The sequence below is a fragment of the Macrobrachium nipponense genome, chromosome 34, assembly GCF_015104395.2.
Source record: "Macrobrachium nipponense isolate FS-2020 chromosome 34, ASM1510439v2, whole genome shotgun sequence".
Taxonomy (NCBI): domain Eukaryota; kingdom Metazoa; phylum Arthropoda; class Malacostraca; order Decapoda; family Palaemonidae; genus Macrobrachium; species Macrobrachium nipponense.
In genome coordinates, this window is record NC_061095.1 from 19664689 (window position 1) to 19688627 (window position 23939).

A 23939-nucleotide genomic window follows, 5' to 3' on the forward strand; every position below is an offset into this window, starting at 1 on the left:
TAGGCGCCGTTCAAATTTTTTTACTGGCACCAACCCTTGCCTGAAGTGTCGTTCTTGGCCTGTGTTGCAGTGGAAGGCATTCTACAAGAAGAGGGAGAACTGTAGAGTATCTACTTGTCCTTCTTGGGAAGGTTTTTCGCCTCCCCGAGTGGACAGTTCAGCATCCCCTTATTACAGAAGTTTTCCTTCCTTTTCTTCCATTGATTCATTGTTGGAAGCATTGGGAGGTGTACAGGATGATTTTATGTATAATGTGGCCACCTCTCTCATGGGAGATAATCTCACTTCTGGGAGGGAGGAGGCTACCCCCACTGTTCTTGTTTTTTTTGTTTTAGATTCACAATCCAACAGAGGCTGCTGTTTGGGAGTCCCTAGGCCTTAGGGGGTTCCCGGTTGCCAACCTCCTCTGACCCCCCGGCATTCTCCCCCTCCTCCAAGCCTACACTACTTTGGCTCTCATGTGCTGCTGCCTAGTGGGGCGCCTCTGTCAACTACAATGCTTACTGGTTTGTTTGTATGGTGTTTTTACGTTGCATGGAACCAGTGGTTATTCAGCAACGGGACCAACAGCTTTACATGACTTCCAAACCACGTCGAGAGTGAACTTCTATCACCAGAAATACACATCTCTCACTCCTCAATGGAATGGCTGAGAATCGAACTTGCGACCACCAAGGTGGGATGCCAACACCATACCAACCATGCCACTGAGGCGCTTACAACACATACTGGGTCGCCTCTTATTTTCCCGCTGGAACATATACATATACTAGTGAATTTTCTAGGATTGTGCATATTGATTTATTATTTATTCATATGAAAGTGCTTTTTCTATTTTACCAGTCATGTCTTATTTGCTGTTCTTAATTTTAACTTAATGCTTTTATATTTCTACAAAGCTCCGAGACTTGGCACATGCAGGTACACAAAATTAGTTTGTAGAAAATAACAGAGCTTTCATACTTTGAAGGTTTATTAGAAACTGCTCTGGCCTTCTAAATTCTAGATATTTTCTATGTTTTATAATTCATATAATTCATTCTGGTTTTTATGGGGTTTTATATGGTTGTGTGGAATTTCAGTCATGGAAGGAGCTGTCGCCAGAAGAAATGTATGAGCTTGATCAAGAGTTGTGTGAACCTGACAATATTAATGGTCTGTTTCGAGTGATTGCTGCTCATTTCGTGAGTATTATATTCCTAACCTTTCTTTTAGAATAATGATAATGTACGTAGGTATTGTTATTCAGCATTTTGAGAGGTACCCTGGGGTGATTCTCAGGTGATGTAAGTAAAGTACTATTGTTATTTAGCATTTTGAGAGGTACCTTGGTGTGATTCTTGGGTGATATAAAGTAAAAACAAGATCATTTAGTCATCTTTCATGTTTTAAATGTAAAGTTTATCCCTAGTACATATGTTAGTATGTATTAGGTTATGTTCTAACAACTGATATTTTTTGTTTAAATTTCAAATTTTCAACTTTAATTTTTAAATTAATGTAGATGGTAATACATATTATGTTCAGGTGTACTGATAGTATGAATATTTCTTTTTTTCAGTATGATTGTGATTGTAATGATCTCCCAGCTCTTGCTTTTAGGCTGCATGGTGGAACACCAGAGAGGGATCTGTCCAAAGCTAGTCATGTAATCATTACAAATAGGTAAGTTAGCACTGAACTTGAACATCAGTTTAAAATTTCTACCTTAGTATGTCAGCAAGTTTATTAATAGAATTTTGTGGTGGTTCAATTTGCCTAGTATCTATACAGTGCTGATCTGCAACTTAAAGGGCTTTGATTGCTGTGATACTAACACTTGGGGTGCTATGTTGCAAGAACATGTGGTGTACAGAGCTAGTTATGAGCAAACCCATGCATATGCCTGTCAGTATTTGTGTATGCTGTGAAAGGTATTACTTTTTCACATTTTAAAACTGTTTGGTTGTTATTATAGAGATGTTTCAGGCTAAAACTGTTGGGCTGTTACTAGAGATGTTTTCAGGTAATTTTATTATGTATTACGTAGCGCATTGAGATAACAGACCATGGTATATCATGCTTCTGGATAGTATACCTATTGTTACTCATTAGGGTCAAACAAGCAACAACATATAATGACTTCAGTCAATTACAGAAATTACTAATTACCAGATTCGTTAACAGAGAACTCAAAGACCCTTTCTCTCTACATAAAGGAATCATTCAGCGTTGTTGTTTTCAAGACATGAAAGGAAATAGATATACTATCTATTCTATTGGGTTTGTTTTGCCCCCGAATTATTACTTACTAGTTTGTTAACATGAAGTTGTTGCCGAGTGTTTCGGATCTTACAATATAGGCACGGGTTAAACCACGATACCCAACTAAATTATATATTCAATTTTACCCAGTCCACGGGAATCCCACGGCAAAAGATATGACATATCCCTAGGCTTTATTTTCCCAGTCAAGGCAAATTGAAAATAATATATCATATAAATACTCATCCAAACTTACGGTTTGATTAATCCATCCACTTCAATAAATGCTGGGAAGGAGCGACATCGTTAATCGAAGTGAAATCCTTTTCACTCTGATTAAGTTCTCCTGTTACCAACCCACTCTACCAGTTACCAATGTTGAGAAACGACTGACTTCATACCCTTTGCTCACTTCTGTGTCGAAAATAATATGTTCGCTCTCTCACCCAAACACACGACTTCGGCCTCGTTCGCTCACGACAAAATTAACAACAAAACGAACGAAGCCAGCCAACCAACACGAACGAACGAAACTATCAAACAACTTACATCGCATTGTTAACCATTATACAAACCATTCACAAGACAATATTCCTTGGTAACAAACGCTTATTACAATTAAATATAAATAAAACATTCATTTGTACACAACCTGCACATTTCCAACTTAACGCTATGGTAATATAAAGGAACATTTTCCATATACAGCATGAACATAGATATTCAATAAAAATTGATTTTTCCATGTCGTTATTGTAAGTAAACGACATATTCCCCGCCACCAAAAGTCTAATATACTAATATTTACAAACAGTCCCTTTTGAATCAAATCTTTTCTAGTTTTCTGCAGCCACCCGAGCAGCCTTCCTGGATGGTCGGGTACTCACTTCAGGAATTTTGGCAGGATCAGGAGTCTCAACTTCTTGCCACAACTCTAACGGGTACAATTTCACAATGGGACGCATGATCTGACCATGGGAGGTTTTGAGGGTAGCTACTCTAACTACATTGTCAGACCCCACATGCACCTGAATCACCTGACCCAACTCCATTTGTTTCTTGGCCCTTCATCATGTACGAGGACGAAACATCTCCTATTTGGGCCAAGAAAATTATGTTGGACTCCAATTCGATGAGTTTCTCTTAAGAAATCAAAATATCATGTTCCCATCTTTTTTTCCATAATTGATCACACAATTTGGATAGTAAGGAATCTCTTTTTCTACTTTTCTGGTTTTTAATAAAATGGATCTTCAGATACCTCCTGTAAAAGGAATCTCTTTTCTACTTTTTTTCTGTTTTACTATAAAAATGATCTTCAGATACCTCCCCCAATTAATTGTTTCCTTGGGAAAGGATCTTAATTTTCTACCCAAGATCAGATGATTAGGTGTTAAAATCTCCTTCTGATCAAGGTCCCCCGATGTGTAGCTTAGTGGCCTGTCATTTATGATAGATTCCAATTCCACCAAAAATGCAGGATAATTCATCATAACTGAGAAGAGCTCGACCGACTACCTTCTTCATACAGTTCTTCAATAATCCGATCAATCTCTCCCAGATTGCACCAAACCAAGGTGCTCTTGCTGGTATAAATTTCCACTTCACTCGATGTTCTCCAGATGGTTTTGAAAAAGGGGGCTATCTGCCATCGTTTTCAGATATTCAGATGCTGCTACGAAAGTAGTGGCGTTGTCACTCAACATTAGTGAAGGAAAGCCTTTACGGCTGCTAAACTTCCGGAAGGCCATGAGGAATGAGTCAGCGGACTGATTTCTGACTACTTCCAGATGTATACCCTAGTGATCGGGCATGTGAATAGTATGATATAAACCTTCTCCGGATTTTGCTTCCCTTCTTTTATCCATAAAGCACCGGTGTAATCCACCCCCGTAACGCTGAAAGGTGGTTTCCGTTGTACCCGGAATTCCGGCAATGGGGGTACTATATTAGTTCTATATGGTTTTCCTTGAACTTTCTTACAGATCACACAATGATGTAACACGCTCTTGACTAGTTGTCGCAGCTGTGGAATCCAGAACTCCTGTCTTACACTAGCTACAGTAGCGTTCACCCCCATGTGTGCTTGCATCACATGATGTCTTCTTATTATTAACTTACTCAGAACACAACCCTTTGGCAGTAAAGTAGGAAATTTGACTTCTTCAGGCAGTGTCGCGTGTTCCAACCTGCCTCTACATCTCATTACATTATTATCCAAAAACAAATTCAACTGGCGAATTAATGTCAATTTGGGTGGTTTGTTTCCTCCTCTTTAGCTTTATATTCTTCTGGAAAGTACTCTCTCTGCACGAGAACAATTTTTTTGTTTGACCTTTCCTTCCTGCAAACTCTTCCAGAGTCAAACCACAGTTTTCTGTCATTGGTTGATAGTTTGCAATTCTTTATAAATCGCATTATCCAAGCTATGGTCTTAAAGACCTTGTCAGCTCTGCTGAATCTTTCCCAATCCAGCAGGCGTGTTGCATCTAGTCCCCTACAACATTGACCACAATGTCCTGTTCACCCTGCAGTGTGGGTACCACCCCACCCATGACCTATCAGTTGGCAGTGTGTGATTTTTTAACCAAGGGGGTCCCTCCCACCAAAAGGAGTTTTTGCTAACACCTTAGTCCTCTTTCCCCGTGTCAACCAATCATGGGATTTCAGATGAGGGTACGTAAGACAGGACTGACCCCGGAATCAAAGAGTTAATCTCAATTACTCTGTTTCTACAAACACAGGCAGAACATTACTGGACACAATCCAGCTAAGGGCGACTTTACTGTCGACCAGACATATAATGTTTAAACTCCTTCTCATCAAAGGAGTCAATAATAAATTTGGCCATTCTTGCTCCTAGCAACAATGCCATTAGTTCCAATTTCGGAATTTTAGTCAATTCCTTGATGGGCGCCACTCTACCCTTTGCCATAATTATATTAGAGCTTTCACCATTTTGCTCTATAGGCCACACAACCATATGAAGTTTCGCTAGCATCGCAGAATATGTCAAGGTATCACCAGTTCCCAGGCTAGCACTCTAGGAAAAGATATTTCAATACACTTCTCTAAGTCCTTGCGTAATTCACTCCATTCCTCTTGTAGTGGGTTGGCGAGTTGTTCGTCCCAATCCAGATGTTGCTTCCACAATTTCTGCAAGAATATCCTTGCTTTCATAGTAACAGGGAGAAGCAATCCCAATGGATCGTATATTTGGGCAACGGTACTGAGAATCTCTCGCTTGTTTGACTCGATCTATTAATACTTGTTGGATTTATAGTTAAGACGTCTTTTAATTATATCCCAATTCAATCCCAATACTTTATGAATAATTTGTTTTGTTTGGCTTCAATTTGATAAGCAGCAGCAATAGTTTGTATAGACTCGCTATTGCTAACCCACTCCTTCAAATATAAGTGAGCCTGAGCAAAAAATGTTTGTTGGCATTAAAGAATAAATCCATCAACTCAGATTCACTATTAGCCGTAAATTGTAAATTATCTACATACAAACCCCTCTTCAATCTTTCCACTACATTCACTGTATTGGACCGGGGTAACCACGAGACCACAGTGGACAAGTGATGCTTGATGGTTGCATTTAGAAGAAAAGGTGAACATGTAGCTCCAAATAATACTACTCTAAATCTGTATACTATTAATTTACTATTGGGATCTGTTGGATTTTCCAACCACAAAAAAAGAACGTGTTTATAATTGCGATCTTCTTCACGCAACTGTACCATTAAAAATGCCTTCTCAATATCACCAATACAAGCAAAGGTGTTAGTTCTAAATTGCAGCAGGACTCTGAGTAGATCAGCCGTTACGTGTGGTCCAGTCCATAGACAATCATTCAGACTTAATCCATTTTTACCTTGTTTTGATGAGCAATCAAACACTATTCTTATTGGAGTAGTGGCACTGTCTTTAAGGGGACCGTCCTCTATGATGTCTATTTTTTTATTTATTACGCAAAATACATAATTTTCATATATGTTTTTAGATAATATATAATACCTTCATCATATAAAAATTTCAAGTCATTTGATCAAAAACTTTTCGTTTTATTAGCAAAAAATCATGATTAAAAAAAAAAAAATTGGTAGAGTTTTCTCCGCTAATATGACATCAGTTGCATTGAAAATCATACCATAAAAACTTCTTTATATACAGAACAATTCTGTTTGGCAGAATTTTTATTTTTTTATTTTTATTTTTTATGAATTTTTTTTTTTTTTTTTTTAGTCTAGACACTCAAAAAATTCTAAAAAAAAGAAAAAAAAGATATCAAAATTCTGTCACACAAAATTATGGATTTTTATTCCTCTTTCCAATGATATCTTTCTCTCTAAAATTGGATAATAAATAAACGAGTAATTTTTACCGACATGCGCATAAGTATGTTTTTGAGTTATGAGCTCCCAAAGATTTGCTATGTAAATTTTTGCTTTTTTCTTATAAAAGTCAAAACAACATTATTATAATTACTTTATTTGTACTTTTATTGTTGATTTCTACATCAAGGATCGTGGTCCTACCCCTAAAAGTGGTGTTAGTACCCTCAGCCGGACACCAGATAATGATGTTGACAGCGAGACATGAGACAATGAGGGCAGCTGAAAACAATTAATTTTCGTGTTTTCTTCAGGGCACACTCCTGGCCTTCGCTAATTTTGCTAGCCATAGTTTTTTTTTGCCTGAGTAGCCTTCTTGATCTTAGGAACTTCGGCATTGCTATAAGTCACTAAGAAGTTATAAAAACAACGTAAATAGCTAGTAACCAAACGCAAGTGCTACGCGCATGTAACCGCTTGACGTCTGTGGCGTAACTGAGTCATTCTCCGAGTCTCGCCTATAAATAACATCTCTGAGCAGCTCGCTTCTCGCCCAGTGTCACACTACCTTTCATTGCTACCAGATGTATGAGAATTTAGAAAAAAATCTTAAAAAATCGCTGTATATATGCAAAAATAAACACGCAAAAACGATTCTGTCAAACTCAAGTCATACAGACGACGCAGTTACGATGACGTCATCATTTAAAAACCGCTATATCTTCATTATTTGTGAAAATAATTGGCTGAAACTTCTGGAAAGCATGCACGGCATGTTTCTGCATAGATACAAGTAATAACTCGATTTTTTATTTTTTCAAATTGACATGTCATCCGCCATAGCGGACGGTCCCCTTAAGCACTCCATGATGTGCCAAGTAATGACAATCCACATCAGATTTATTAATAGATCACCTTCTCAATGAATCCTCTATCTTCTTGTCTCTTGCAAGATTTTCTGATAATGATCCAAGTAATCCACATCCTTCTGAAACTTGATGGTCTGCTGTCGAAGTCTGCTCATGGCTAAACCAAAATTTGTCTTCAATCTGAATCTATTGGTTCTCCACGGCAACGCCACAACATATTGTTTATCAATTTTCAGAATATGTTATAGTGCTCTCAAAGTCCTTTAAGACCCTCTGGTCCTTGTTCTCGCAACTCACTGCAATCTATTCCCAATCTGTCCAAACTCCACAATGCGTCCAGATCAGTCTTGGGATTTTCATTATGAGTAGCTTCAATTTCTTCAGTTTGTACAGCTAGCTTCAAAATGTCACATGAGTCTCCCTAGTGGGGGAAGCCACTGCCATGTGCCTGTCACCACATAACCGAATATGGTCGGCAGCAATATTAAGTTCTAACCCTTTTGAACCCTGGATGCAAAATATTGTAAACATTATCAACCCCTATTAACAATTCAATAGTTGATTGATTCTCAACAGGCAAATCAAAATCTTTATCAGCCAAGTTGATCTTAGTTTTACATAAAGACTTCAAACTTCTCTTAACGTCAAATTTCTTCGCATATTCTGGCAGCTCATCCACCACTATGCAGTCCATTATTATCAACTTATCTTTATAGCGGTGGTATGGCTACGCTTATCATCTCGTATTCATGAACAGGTTTACTAGTTAGATAAACCTCTCAAGGCTATCTTTTCAAACTCCTTTGGACCTATATTGCAGTCCTCTATAGAGCTGATCTTTTAATGAACGTTCTCTCGGCACAAGTATCCAACAGCCCTCTAAGTCGTACCATGCGACCTTCTTCCCTTCAGGGGAATTGTTGCTGTTGGCAATATGGATTGCTTACCTGACTTATTTGGTTTGTCCTGCTCATTTACTGATAGCGTTCCCACTTGTACACCACTTTGTTTATTCTTGCTTTGCTTTCCGGTTTGCATTATCACACAAGATGCGATGATGTCTCATCTTACAACCATTAATGCAACTTGGTTTGTCACAGTCCACACTAAAATGCTTCTTAGAAGCACACACAAAACATAACTGTAAAGCTCTAATGCGATTCAACTTTTCATCTCTGGTTGCGTAAGTTTTGCACTTCCACCAATGTTCTTTATCACAAAGAGCACCATCTTTTGGATTGCTGATAACTGGACTTTTTTACATTTCCCTTGGTTTTTTGTCTAACAGCTTGGGATTGATTTACTGTGTGTTGATATTGACGACAGGTTTTCAGTTTTATTCACATCAGTTGAAACAAAGGTTCTTAGATTGCAAATTTCCTCTTCTAGGTATTTTTTAAAGGTGTCTAATACCAACCAATCGTCTCCACACCTACGCTTCACCGTCTCACTGACGCTTTGAGGCAATTTGGTATAGAGCAAAATAGTATAAAGCTCATTTAATTCCAGCTTTTCACTTTCAAGCGATCTTATTGAGCATTCAAAATTAGCTCTGAAAGTTTGCAACGATTCAGAATTGGCAGCAGGAGACTCCATTTGCTAGCAATCTTTCTCACCAGAACATGCTTAATCTCATCTCTCTTTCCATAAGTAGATAGGAGAAGAGCTACAGCTTGTGGATAATTGGCAGCCTCAAATTTAAATCCAGAGATTAATTTCGAAGCTTCTCCTGTGAGCAAACTTCGTAAATATGAAAACTTCTGAATTGGTTCCAAGTCTTTCCGCTGATGTACTGACACATGGTATAGTTCCCAGAAGGAATTCCATTCTAATATATCTCCAGAGTAATGGGTGAAGAAGAATCCAGTTTGGGCCGCGAACCATCTAACCACTGGGCTGTATGTAGTGGCGGTGGTTGTGTTAGCGGATTTAGTAACTTCAAACTGTTAGTAATAGAGCTATTGAGTCTGCCGATGTGTGTACGGACGTCTCTTGCATATTCAGCTTGATTTATCATTTCATCAGACATTTCTTCTTCTTTAACTGAATCCAAAATTTGTTCATCCAAAACAAGAACTTTGTTCAAATTATCTAAAAGAGAATCCCTAAAGGAAGTTATATCGCATCAATGTCAGTTGAATCGATCACTTCGGTCATCTTCCCAATAAAACGTGTGATAACGGATTTATAACCGCCACGTCTACGCGTCAACGACTCCATCGTGACAAGACCAAACTCAGAAAATACAAATACAATATAATATTCAAATTTTCAATAATTAATAAATATGCATCCAACTATAATAACTGGGTTCAAAAGTTAAATTAGCAAATTTTCACAAAAGTGATTCATCACCAATAATTTTCTCCCAAATTAAACAATCAATGAAAAGGAGAATTTTATTATACGTGCGTAGTGGAATGTGCAGGCCCTGTCCCATACTTAACCCAGCCCTAAATCTGAAGGGGAAGGACGGGGTAACACGATCCTACTCACCTTCTACCACCCTTTACTTTTTCACATATTTGTTTGACTCAACACAAATACGTTGAGCCAATGCCCTGTAACTTTTATGATGAAAATGAATCCCATCTCTTGCTAAATCACATTCTGATAATAAAGTAGGGATCACCCTAACTCTTGTATCTCGCTTTAATTTTTTTTTTTAAATAGTTTTTTCTTTTTTGATAGTTTTCGGCAGAGGTTCTAGATGGTGTTTTACGTATTTCTATTAACATAACAAAAACCTCTGAATTATGACTGTACGTAGACTTTCTACCAATCCTAGAATATTTTTGTGAACACTATTCACCAGGTTAGGGTTATCTCTGGTACATCTAAGTCATTGCTACCTATGAACAAGATAGTGATACTAGGCCCATAGGTAGTAAGTTCGTTATCAGGCCAGGTGTCATAAGGTTGGTTTGTAACAGCCCCTGGTCTACCAAATGTCTTATATTCTAAGGGTTCCAATAATGCCGATCTACCACTATTAAAACAATTCTCCATATGGGTGACATGAGAATGTCCCACAATAGCTACTTTACGATTCATTATTAAATTGTTAAGAGAGATATAATATTCTAACAAGAGAAAATTTACATTAATTCAAAGTAAGGGAAAATAACAAAACCAAATTTAAGGCTTAAGGCAAGCAGGACAAGGCCTTACTAATTTAGTTAAAACTTCATATTCAAACTGTTTTAATCAAACCTGAATACCCTCTTACCTACAATGGCGCGAAAAAAGTAAATTTAATGTTCCTTGCGGCACCTCAAAATGAGAAAAGGAAAGCGGGTTAAACCACGTCTGGTTATGTAGGCAGGATACCACATACTAATTTAAAGAAACACGCAAAAACAAAATGAGACAACAAGGTTATGGAGGCAGGCATTATCCAGCAAAACATCAACACACATAGTTAATAGCAAGAAAACACTGCATAAATGTCCTACAGAATAACCAACGTACTAATCGTACAAACACGTGACTAAACCAAAGAATTATTATATGATCGGCGTTCAAACTAAGAAATTATCGAAAATCTCACAAATTTCACATAAACTGGTTACCACGGCAACATATTTCTGCGGACGTATACTAAAGATTCACAAAACTGGCTTACGACATCATTTATACGCGGACAAGTACTACAAACTTTTACCAACTTAGCTCACAACACCAAATATACTACCGACATATCCTGGTCACGGCACCAAATATTGTTACTCATTAGGGTCAAACAAGCAACAACATATAATGACTTTCAGTCAATTACAGAAATTACTAATTACCAGATTCGTTTAAGAGAACTCAAGACCCTTTCTCTACATAAAGAATTCATTGCGTTGTGTTTCAGACATGAAAGGACATATATACTATATTCTATTGTGTTTTGCCCCGAATTATTACTTACTAGTTTTTAACATGAAGTTGTTGCCGAGTTCGGATTACAATAGGCACGGGTAAACCACGATACCACTAATATATATTCAATTTTACCCAGTCACGGAACCCCACGCACAGATATGTGTATAGTGTGGCACAGTGTCGTTATTCCAAAAGACAATAACTTAATAATACTTAAGAAAAGGGCACGAAACGGATAATAAGGAAGAAAGGGAAAGGGAATATAACGATAATGATTTTTCTAGTGAAGGGATTTTGTTACTCCAAACATTAGGGCCTTTTAGCCATTAGACATCTGGTTTTCATCTCCCCCAAAAAGCCTCTGTCCGTACCAGCGATTAGTGACCAACAAGAGATTATAGTCGACGAGGGATATCGCCCAGGCACCTTCGAGAAATTGGAAACTACTCTCATTAGCGCCTATGACTAATCGGCGTTCCCTTCGTGAACAGGTCAGAGAGAGCCATCTGGCATACGTTAAAAAGGAATTCTATGACCCGTTGTTAGAAAGAGGGAAGTACCAAATTCTTAAAAGCTCCACCCTCCCCAAAATATAGGCCTCTAGTATCGACGAATCAAAAGCCATGAGTGTTGGTCATAAGACAGCCCAAAAGGGGTATCAACGAATGACCTATGAGGTTACCAAGGCATACGCCCCTAAGAAGCCAGGACATGAAGAAGGAGGCGTATACAAATTCAGAGCCTACGAATCATTGTAAAAGACATGACAGGAAGGCGGTCTTGTATAATGTCTGTAGCCACTAACACACAAAAAGTCTTTCAGAAAATGCCACACCCAGTCAAAATCCCAAAATCCAAAGGCGGGGCTAAGGAGATTTCAACTGAACAAAAAGGCGAGACAGAGAGAGAGCAGGGAGAAAAGGGAGCAGAGAAAAAAGGGGAACAGAGAAGCCAAGAGAGAGAACAACCGGGGAGCCTGAGGGGAGAACTGCAGTGGCATGGCCGTGAAACAGAGAAGGACAGAAGAACAGGTGCAAAAGTGTGGTGTGCGAAGCAATCAAAGACAGTGAAAGTGACAATCAATACTCAGTAAATTTCCTCGTGCCCTATAGACTCGTAATTGCAACAAGTCGCCAATTAAGTTTTTATCAGTCCAAGAGCCCAGTAATCAGAAGGTGGAAAGAAAAACATGTGTAAGAACCCCTAACGAAGAATAAACTTAATGCAAAGAAACATATCAATTAATTTCTCATCCTAACAGAACCCCTTTACCTAATTCCCCAAAGTACAGCCTCCACGGCACACGTTACCTTAGATCTGTGCAAAGAAAGTAAGTACCGTCACAGATTTATTGGTGGCAGAGCGATGGGATACGATGAGATAAAGATTGATATAGTGACAAGATTAATTGATGTCGATAGGATAGGAAGAGACAAAAGACACAGCAAAGAAATGGTGATTAGCGACGTGATACGAAGACACGAATGACAGGTTAAAGACACTGGCTGCGAAACGGATCAAAAGTTTAGTGTCGGCATAAGAGATTTCAATCCATTCACGCCACTCGAAAAAGAAAGTTCTCCCAAAGACAGTACCAGTGCTTCCCCAAATACAAGGACAGTTACCGAGTTGTAACAATAAAGCGCTCCAAAAAAAAGCCACCCACACTTTGCGAAAGTAAAACTCCACTCTGAAGAACAAGGAACAGTCGTTCCACTAGAAGAACAAGTGTCGAACGCATAAAGAATATATCAAGAGGAAAGAAAAAAAAACAATTCCGAAAACGCATCAGTCAACGCAATCGAGAGAGAGAGAGAGAAGTCCCTTCCCGCAGACGTAACAACGCATCATTCAACGCGCTGGTAGGCGAACGCAAGCTGTCAGACGTAAACCCGGGAGTCGAAGACGACGAAAGAAGTTAAGTCAAAATAATATCCTCACACTTACATAACATCAAACTTTATTGAAAGTAAATTACGCGATTAACATTTCAGTTAGACAATTTCTGGTATTTCAAGATTAAAACAAGATTTTCACTCTGAACCTTTTTTTGTTTTTGGCAACGAAACTAACGATATTTCTTTAGTTTACTAATTATAACTAATCAGCTACTAAGACCTTTTCCCGAACATTTGTATTTACTAACCAATAACTTTAAATTTTTAATTCTAAAGAATTTGATTGTGTCATTTTATGTTATTTTTGTGATTTTGGTTGTTTTGCGATTTCTTTGTACTTTTTGTTTTTTGTTTGAGTATTTGCTTTTACTTTTATTCGTTACGTCGAATGAATGTTTACTTGTTTTTATTTTGTTTGTTTAGGATAACAAGGGTAATTCACGGGAGGTCTCTCGTTAGCGTACACTTTACGGTCAGTTCCAGTATCGTTTTACCAGTACTGTTAAGAGGGTTTTGTTGTTGTTTAAGAATCGCTTACCGGTAACGTAAGACTTTAGATATTTCTGGGGAAAATTCCTTTATTTTTTATGGTGATCGAATACTTTAGTAAAAACAATTTATTGTTTTATCATCTTGTTTTTCTTTTGGGATATTACTGTCATAACTTTGATACTTTTAATGATACTCAGTACTTAAGAAAATTTCCATTAACGAGTCGATGTCAAAGGGAGACCGACTCATCAGAAGTAAGAACGCCTGTGCTCACGAGAAGTCAAACAAGGAAATTAACCATGCCGGAAGGTACACAGTCCGCGAATTCGAGCGCAGCAGTAATGGGAACACATAAGGGGACATGTGATTAATCACATAGCTAAATTTTGCGGAAGAAAGGATGGTCAGTTAGCTTGTAACTTAGAGAACTGGATAGAGCAAGTGGAGACACGCCTAGATAGCATAACGGGGACAGATAGAGAAAAGCTTATTGAAGCCAAGAGTTATCTTGATTTGGAAGCCGGAGGAGACTTAGAACGCTTACGTCCACTCCACGAGACTTACCGAGATCTTAAGAATTGGGAAGAAACTGAAACGGTATTTTAGGAAGGTTTATTCCACAGTTGGTGAAAGAGATCCAGTTACTAGCTTGGCAAGGATAGTGCGTCAATTTAAGTTAGACGAAAAGACGTTATCAAGAGTTTAGCTCTCAGTGTATAACAATATGAATGAATGGGGTGGGGAACTTCATGGAAATCCACAGGTTGGATAGAGGTAGAAGGAGGCAAGCAAAAAATGCTAATGAGTCATGTTAAAAAAAATATTTAGACTAGCAAATAATGATTGGAAGCCTGCCAACGGAAGTTATTGCAAGGATGACTCGTAAGTGGGAGACAATCCGATGATGTAGCAGAGATTGAAGAGGAGGAAACAAAAATCCTAGGTAGAAGACCTTGAAGGGAATCCTATATACAGACCTTTAGTCGCTTTAGGACAAAAAGAAAGAGGTCCAAATAGATCTAGGACACCATCTAGAAATCAGAATAAGATGCCAGGTAAATCTTCTCAAGGAGGATTTTCGACAGTCACGTGTTATAACTGTCAGAAGAAAGGACATTATGCCAGTGACTGCCGAGGGATAGCCTTCTGTCCTTTCCATAAGAAAACAGGACATAGTGCTCGAGAATGCAGAAAATAAATTTGTTTCAGCTCCTAGAGGTAGATCTCAGTCGAGAGGCAGAGATAGAAACAATAGTCAATCTCCCCCAGTTAGAGGAAATAGAGATTCAGCTCCAAATAGATATCCCAATCAAACAGCAAGTATAGGGTATCAACCAGCTCAGTCAATGTCGGACGACGCAATGGGAAATTTTCTGCTTACTGGTACAATGAATCTTCCTCTATAACAGAGAGAACGTCCGGAATGTCAAGGCTAAGCCCAGCTACACAGGTTAGCAAAGTTGATGTAGGAAATGAATATAATTATAGACCATTATTTCCCGCACATGTCGGTCTAGAGAAACCTATTATTACATTCTTGATACAGGAAGTCCTAAGAATATAATGTCAGAAAAGGTGTATCGGTTGTATTTTTCTCACTTCAAGTTGAATCAGCAGTAGATTGTAGAATCACAGACGTTCAGGGGTAATGATATCCACGTAATTGGACAGTTAGATTTTCCATTTAAGCTAGGAAGAATTGCTCTAAGAGAAAATGTTCTGGTAGCCAGAGATATACAATTAGCTTTTGCTCATTTGCTGATAGGTTATCCAACTATGGCTAGACAAGGGATAAGCATTGATGCCCCTAGAGAACAACTAGTGATTAACAACGGTCGTGAGATTTCTAGAATACCAATATGCAAGTTAATTAAAAGAACCCAGACTACAGAGAATCCCACACTGAAAGGTATCTTAAAGAAGGATAAGACAGAGGGAAGATATCCAGAATGCATCACGAGTTCACAACAGATCATTAACCTCTTAGAATCAAATCAATGCACTTATTTAAAGTTAGAAAGGGAATTAAGACTTAAACCAGGAGAAAGTACGTGGGTAGAATGTACAGTAAATCCAATTTTGCTTTTTTGAGGGAAGGAAATTCTCACGCTTACTGAAAAGTCGCAAGTAAACGGAATACATTATTCTTCTAGTTTACATGAAGTCAGACAGGGCAAAATAGCGTTACAGATTACGAATAACAGAGGAGGAAAGGTTAAGTTAACACCAGGTACAGAGATAGGCCTAGCAAGAAGTATACTCCCATACCTATACGAGTTGTAGAACGGGAAACAGTAGCAGCAATTAGTAAAGGAAATGAAAATTACGCTCAGGACATAAAACTGAGAAGAGCTAAAATAGGATTTCATTTAAAGGAAATTAAGGAAAACCATGTTAGAGAAGAATTCATAGACTTACTGTGCGAATATAATGATTATAGTCGCTCTAGACGGCGACACCTTGGGAAATACACGCGAAAAAACGCACAAGATAGACATTCCATCAAAAAACACCAAGCCAATTTACATACCAGCTTACAGAGTAGCACATTCCCAGAAGGAGATCATTGAAAGAGAAGTACAAAGAATGAATAGGCAAGGAATAATAGAACCATCTAAATCCCCATGGTCTTTTTCCACTCTTGCTAGTTCCTAAAAGGGACAAAACTTATAGAATAGTTGTGGATTTCAGAAAATTGAACCAAATTACTGAAAATGATCCTTATCCAATGCCGTCAATGCGAGATCTTATCGCCACTATAGGGTCCAAGAGATACTTCACCACAATAGATTTATTGCAGGGATTCTTGCAAATCCCTCTAGACGAAGAAAGTAAACCTTTGACTGCTTTTTCCACTAGTAACGGCAGATACCAGTATGTAAGAAATGCCCTTTGGTCTAAAGTCAAGCCCGGTAACTTTTGTAAGATTAATGGATAAAATTTTGGGCGATTTACTAGGCAAGGACGTACACTGTTACATAGATGATTTGGTAATAGCAACAGACACTATAGAGGAACACATAGACTTAGTCAGAGAAGTCCTAAAGAGATTAAGAAAAGCCAACCTGAAGCTTAAATTAAAGAAGTGTAACTTCCTTAAAAGGAAAATAGACTACCTTGGTCATACACTAAGTGAAAAGGCCGTAGAAGTAAACGACTTAAAGATTAAGTCAATCAAGGAATATCCTACACCTCAGTGCAAGAAGGACGTAAAGTCATTCTTAGGTTTAGCAGGATTTTACCGCAAATTCATAGGGAGCTTTGCAGTCATATCCGCACCACTAACTGAACTTTTAAAGGAACACGTATCATTTGTATGGACAGACAAGCAGCAAGAAGCATTTGATGAATTGAAGGAAAGATTAACACATCCCCCAGTACTTAGCTTCCCAGACTTTGGCAAAGAATTCTTTTTAGCCACGGATGCAAGCCACATTGGTATAGGAGCATGTTTAATGCAAAGACAAGATAATAAGTATAATGCCATAGCTTATTACAGTAGGAAATTAAAGCCCTCAGAAGTGAACTACTCAGTAACAGACCTCGAGTCTCTAGCTATTATAGACGCTTTAAAGCATTTCAGATATATCATTTTTGGTTACAAGATAACCGTGTTCACGGATCATTCAGCTGCAGTAGAAATGCTAAAGAACCCTAATTTTTCTGGACGAAGAGCCCGTTGGTTCATGACAGCCCAAGATTATGACATAGAAGTGAAATATGTCCCTGGGAAGACGAATAAGGTAGCAGATGCATTATCAAGATATGTATCACAAGATGATAGTATAAATATGATAAGTCAAGAAGAAGAAAAGAATGAAACAATGTGCAGTGACGTAAATGTACTTACCATGCATTATACAGAGGAGCTTTCCCGGCAAAATTTCATAAAGGAACAAGAAAGAGATGAAGATATAAGGGAACTGTTCAAATACGTTAGAAACGAAAGAAAACACAGTCAACAAGAATTAACCGAACTAGGTAAGGAAGGGTTGGATGTCCCACAGATGCACTAACGGACATAGATGGCGTATTAATTTGGATGTGTCACGAATATGATCCATTTGGTCAATTTCTAGGTGTACTGCACAAAAGGTTAGTACCTAAGAGTCTAAGAAACAAGGTCATTGAGCTAATGCACGATGATGACATGAGAGCTCACCCAGGAAGGGATGAGACAATTAGATTAATTCAAAGAACTTTCCATTGGAAGGGAATTCACAAGGATGTTAGTAATTATGTGAAGAGCTGCAATACATGCAACAGCTACAAGGGAAGAACAGACAAGGAAGTACCACTAGGGAAATATCCTATCCCACAGACTCCTTTCGAAAGAGTATCTATTGATCTTATCACAAATCTCCATACCACGAGTAAAGGGAATAAGAATATACTAGTATGTATCGACGCGCTCACGAGATATACAGAGTTGGTACCACTAACTAGTAAAAGTGCCAAGGATTGTGCAACCGCACTTTTCGATAAGATATTTTGCAGATATTCTGCCCCACAGCTCATTATTTCTGATAATGGGACCGAGTTCAACAACTCATTAGTTCAAGAAATTTGTAACGCCTTTAAGGTAGAAAAGGTAGCGATACAGCCGTATCACCCAGCTAGCAATGGCCTAGTTGAAAGGAATAACAGGAAGGTTTTAGACGTATTGCGTCACACAGTAGGACAGGATCCTGACTGGGACGTCAATTTACCTTTAGTCCAATTATCATTAAATGCAAGGCATCATACAAGTACTCGAGCAACTCCCATAAAAGCTTTGATGGGATATGAACCCAGATTACCTTATGCATGGCTGAATCAGCCAATACAGCCTAATTACTCTGAAGATATCATGAAGATAAGAATCGGAAACTTTAAAGTAATACACAAGCAATTGCACAAGAATCTAGAAGAAGCCCAGCAGAATATGATAGAGAAGCATCAAGAAGGATTAAGGCCTGTAGACTACAAGAAAGGGGATGAAGTCTATATTAAGAAGGAAGTAAGAAGTGGTATTAATTATAAGTAGCCACAAAATTCACAGGACCATACAAGGGCGTCGTAGATGTACAAGAAACTAAGATAAAGGTTAAGAAAAATGAATAACCAAATGCCTTCCACATATGCTGAATCATTAGAAGAAGAAGAATTTGGATAAACAAGGACAAGGTCAAGAGAACCAAAGAAGTTGAAGAATCCGAAATGACAGAGACGTCAGAAGAAATTCCAGAAGAAGGAACTAGATATAACCTAAGAAATAGAAGAGTCACTTTTCAGTGAAACAGAAGAGCAAACCCATTAATTCATCCAATTATTCCCATGTATTTATTTGATTTCTTTATTGCTAAGTTTACCTTCACCGGTTGACTTAGGAATAATCTTTTATTGTTGCAATTCTTACTTTAATTAGTTGGTTTGTAGCAATTTTTTTTTGGTTAAGTGCACTTAACTTCAAATTTATTTTGACTTGAAGGGAATTATTTGGGTATGTAAGAAACGGTTCAATGCGTAGTATAAGAATTTTAAGACGTATATTAAGTTTAATCGTTCCATAAGAACATTCTTAGAAGTAAAAGAATAAATAAGACGGGTTAAGATAGATATTAAGAGATTTTAAGATAAGACAATTCGTTTCAGAAATTATATAATTTTGAAGGGGTAATTAATACACTTACTTTGTTCAATCCATTAGATGTTGATTGATGAAAAAACTTACTAATAAGATATTAATTGATGAAGACTCACTAACAAGAAGTTAATTGATGAAGACTCATTAACAAGATAGTAGTTGTTGAAAACTTACTAACAAGATATTGATTGGTGAAAGCTTACTAATTGTTGTCACAGTAGAAGAAACCTACAAGTATTAACCACTAACCGGTTCCTTTAACCGAGTTGCCAATTTTGTTTTAGTATCAAGCAGTGAAGTTATATGTTTAATGTACAAGGTTATCAGAAATTACAGTAAGAATGTCCAATGAAATTTTGCATAAACACAATACACAATCTCAGTAGGAAGTCAAGGACACACTTGTTATTGCATACAAATACACAAGGATATTTTCTCCCAGGACTTGTCTCCAAGCAGCAGTTCGCAGCAAACAAGAAGCCATCAAGTGTCGTCAATGAAAAACGAAATTTTTTTATTTTTCCATAAAGAAAGACGATATCCACCTAGATAGAATAGGACTGAGGACTGAACCAATCATGTACTGTAAACTTGGATAGTTACCATTATTTTTTGCTTCTACCATGCATTTATATAACTTATGACTTAAGGGCTTATGTATGTTTAACTTTCAGTTTTCTTGTTTTTTTGGTGATTTATTTTGTTTGTTTTGCATTCAGTTTTCATGTTTCTTAATGTGATTTACTCATATTGAATTCAGTTTTGATGATTCTTTTAATATTACTTAATCAAGTACTTGTTCATATTCATATTCAGTTTTTATGTTTCTCTGAATGTTACTTACTCAAGAATTTATTCATGTTTACATTCAATTTTGATTGTTGCCCTTAATGTTACTTAATCAAGGATTTGCTCATGTTTACATTCACTTTTGATGTTTTTGAGTCAAAGTTTCAATATGATTTCCAAGAAGCATAAGTTAGGAGTCCTCTTGTAGGTATAATATTTGCTTCAGCTTAGATAACGCTGTCGGAGTCAGCGAGGTAGCGCGAGACTGTAATAGTGTGGCACAGTGTCGTTATTCCAAAAGACAATAACTTAATAATACTTAAGAAAAGGGCACGAAACGGATAATAAGGAAGAAAGGGAAAGGGAATAATACGATAATGATTTTCTTAGTGAAGGGATTTTGTTACTCCAAACATTAGGCTTTTAGCCATTAGACATCTGGTTTTCATCTCCCAAAAAGCCTCTGTCCGTACCAGCGATTAGTGCCACAAGAGATTATTAGTCGACGAGGGATATCGCCAGGCACCTTCGAGAAATTGGAAACTACTCTCATTAGCGCCTATGACTAATCGGCGTTCCCTTCGTGAACAGGTCAGAGAGAGCCATCTTGGGCATACGTTAAAAAGGAATTCTATGACCCGTTGTTAGAAAGAGGGAAGTACCAAATTCTTAAAAGCTCCACCCTCCCAAATATAGGCCTCTAGTATCGACGAATCAAAAGCCATGAGTGTTGGTCATAAGACAGCCCAAAAGGGGTATCAACGAATGACCTATGAGGTTACCAAGGCATACGCCCCTAAGAAGCCAGGACATGAAGAAGGAGGCGTATACAAATTCAGAGCCTACGAATCATTGTAAAAGACATGACAGGAAGGCGGTCTTGTATAATGTCTGTAGCCACTAACACACAAAAAGTCTTTCAGAAAATGCCACACCCAGTCAAAATCCCAGAAAATCCAAAGGCGGGGCTAAGGAGATTTCAACTGAACAAAAAAGGCGAGACAGAGAGAGAGCAGGGGAGGGAGAAAAGGGAGCAGAGAAAAAAGGGGAACAGAGAAGCCAAGAGAGAGAACGGGGCCGGGGAGCCTGAGGGGAGAAACTGCAGTGGCATGGCCGTGAAACAGAGAAGGACAGAAGAACAGGTGCAAAAGTGTGGTGTGCGAAGCAATCAAAGACAGTGAAAGTGACAATCAATACTCAGTAAATTTCCCTCGTGCCTATAGACTCGTAATTGCAACAAGTGCCAATTAAGTTTTATCAGTCCAAGAGCCAGTAACTCAGAAGGTGGAAACATGTGTAAGAACCCCTAACGAAGAATAAAAACTTAATGCAAAGAAACATATCAATTAATTTCTCATCCTAACAGAACCCCTTTACCTAATTCCCCAAAGTACAGCCTCCACGGCACACGTTACCTAGATCTGTGCAAAGAAGTAAGTACCGTCACATATGCATATCCCTAGCGATTTATCCCAGTCAAGGCAAATTAAATAATATATCATATAATACTCATCCAAACTTCGGTTGATTAATCCATCCACTTCAATAAATGCTGGGAAGGAACGACATCGTTAATCGAAGTGAAATCCTTTTCACTCTGATTAAGTTCTCCTGTTACCAACCCACTCTACAGTACCAATGTTGAGAAACGACTGACTTCATACCCTTTGCTCACTTCTGTGTCGAAAATAATATGTTTGCTCTCTCACCCAAACACACGACTTCGGCCTCGTTCGCTCACGACAAAATTAACAACAAAACGAACGAAGCCACCAAACCAACACGAACCGAACGAAACTATCAAACAACTTACATCGCATTGTTAACCAATTATACAAACCATTCACAAGACAATATTCCTTGGTAACAACGCTTATTACATTAAATATAAATAAACATTAAAACATTTGTTGTACAACTGCACATTTCCACTTAACGCTATGTAATATAAAGGAACATTTTCCATATACAGCATGAACATAGATATTCAATAAAAATTGATTTTCCATGTCGTTATTGTAAGTAACGACAATACCAGTGCGAAATAAAATTTCCATTACTAATGTGAAATTTTAGTTAGGGTATCACCTAGTCCAAGTTATTGTCTAGTCAGTCCATATTTAATTCCCCTTGTAAGGGTATGCACATGATCGCCTAGAGTACTAAAACTATGCTTAAGTATGCAGGCTGCAATAAAAGGAAAACGTCTGTAGCCTTTTATCTAATCCCAAGGTCTTTGTGTAAACTTTGGCTGCTGCCTAGGGCCACAAGCCTAACAGCATGTCTTTAAAACTTACCTTAATTCAGGTTACTACCTAATCCAGGTTAATTTTCTTTCCACCAGTAAGGATACTGTATATAATCCTAGGTTATAGGCTACCGACAATATCTACTATAGTTGACTTATTCACACAGTCAGTGTTGCATCCTCTAGACTGTAGGCTACTGCCTAGTAGGGTATTACAGACATTGTTGGTTATATAATAGGATTATACAATAAAAATAAAAAAATATAATAATTGTAGAACATTTCAGATAAAATTCTAAATAGAAGGATAAATTCCTTGATAAAAACTAATAAATAGAAGAATGAATTCCTTGAAACAATTTGTGCTTTTACAGGTAATGATCAGAAATTGTGAGAAGTGTAGATGTGTGCTCATGATAAAGCTGGTTTACAGGTTTTCACACAGTTAAATAATGTTCCACAGGTTAAACTAAAAACGTTTAACTTTAACCAGCCCGAGAAGAGTCTGCTTAGGACTCAGGTCTGGAAAAACTAAGCCCTATAGATAATAATAAAAACTTGAACTTATGCACTTGGCTTTCAAATGCTAGTGGTACCACTAACTTTGAATTTTTAGGATGCTGCAATTTAGTTTTCCCCTAACCTTTATATCTGAAAGGTATGGGATACAATAGTCATTTACCAAATGAATGCCTAAGTCTTGTGTTTGCCATTTGGATAACTGGACTGTAGTAATTACTTTTAGGAAGAATAACAGTGTTTACATTATTAATAAATATATTTTCTCATTCTTGCAGTGATAAACTTACACTTCGACCTAGTGAGTTAGCTGGCCAGCATTTGGTGGTGACCAGTGATTGGATCTACGACTGCATAGAAAAGAGAAAACTTTTAGAAGCAAGACATATGCACCGACATAGATTCCTTGGTAAACATTTGTTTAATAATATAGGAAATGTATTATTTGTAGTATATTATATATCTATATAGGGAATAATCCGCAATTCAACACTGATTTTTTATAATTATGGTTATGTATATAAAGTATTGTATAAAATTTGCAAAATACATTCATCCCGTATGTTACCTATTATTATTATTGTATATGCTGGAAATATGCTTAAACAACCTTCTTTCAAACATGTTTTATTGACTGAATATAACTGCAGAATTTACATAACTGATTTTATTCAGAATTCTCTCAATTCTTCTAATGACTTGTTTCTCTGGTACACTGGTATTCCTAGGCAGCTGTTCCATATTCATCATGCTTTCGGTCATCAATGGAATTGTGCGCTTGTGTTATCAAAGATGGCGGGTCAGAGAAAAACCAGTCAGCAACTGCAATTCAGGTGTGTCTCATAAGTCGGGAACAGGCCATAGTTGTCAGGGGGTCAATTGTATTTCTTAATGTTTTTTTTGTTCTTCCAGGTTTCTTAAGGACATGTACATGTTTTGGCCACCTGGTTTTGGTCATCCTCGGGATGGGATTGCTGTGTGTAATAAGCTACTTCTGTGGAGTTCGCGCTGTTCATTGCAATTAAGTGGCTTGAGGAGTCCGATA

General features: G+C 37.7%; 2 protein-coding genes across 2 annotated transcripts in view; one reads left to right on the forward strand and one right to left on the reverse strand.

The window, feature by feature from the left end:
* The window catches only part of LOC135207958 (uncharacterized), a 91863-nt gene that overhangs the window by 42503 nt on the left and 25421 nt on the right, over positions 1 to 23939 (reverse strand). The gene's annotated exons all lie outside the window — the stretch shown is intronic.
* LOC135207783 (uncharacterized) lies at positions 1062 to 23919 on the forward strand. Its single transcript, XM_064239608.1, has 4 exons — positions 1062 to 1184; positions 1562 to 1665; positions 23173 to 23303; positions 23807 to 23919. Exons 1-4 carry the CDS (start codon positions 1110 to 1112, stop codon positions 23917 to 23919), a joined length of 423 nt encoding a protein of 140 aa, XP_064095678.1. The 5' UTR covers positions 1062 to 1109.

Excerpts from the sequence above, each read along its gene's own strand:
- LOC135207783 (XM_064239608.1), top strand. The coding sequence starts at position 1,110 with ATGTATGAGCTTGATCAAGAGTTGTGTGAACCTGACAATATTAATGGT. Across the intron at positions 1,185-1,561 it reads GAGTGATTGCTGCTCATTTC|TATGATTGTGATTGTAATGA; the intron begins GTGAGTATTATA and ends TCTTTTTTTCAG. Across the intron at positions 1,666-23,172 it reads CATGTAATCATTACAAATAG|TGATAAACTTACACTTCGAC; the intron begins GTAAGTTAGCAC and ends TCATTCTTGCAG.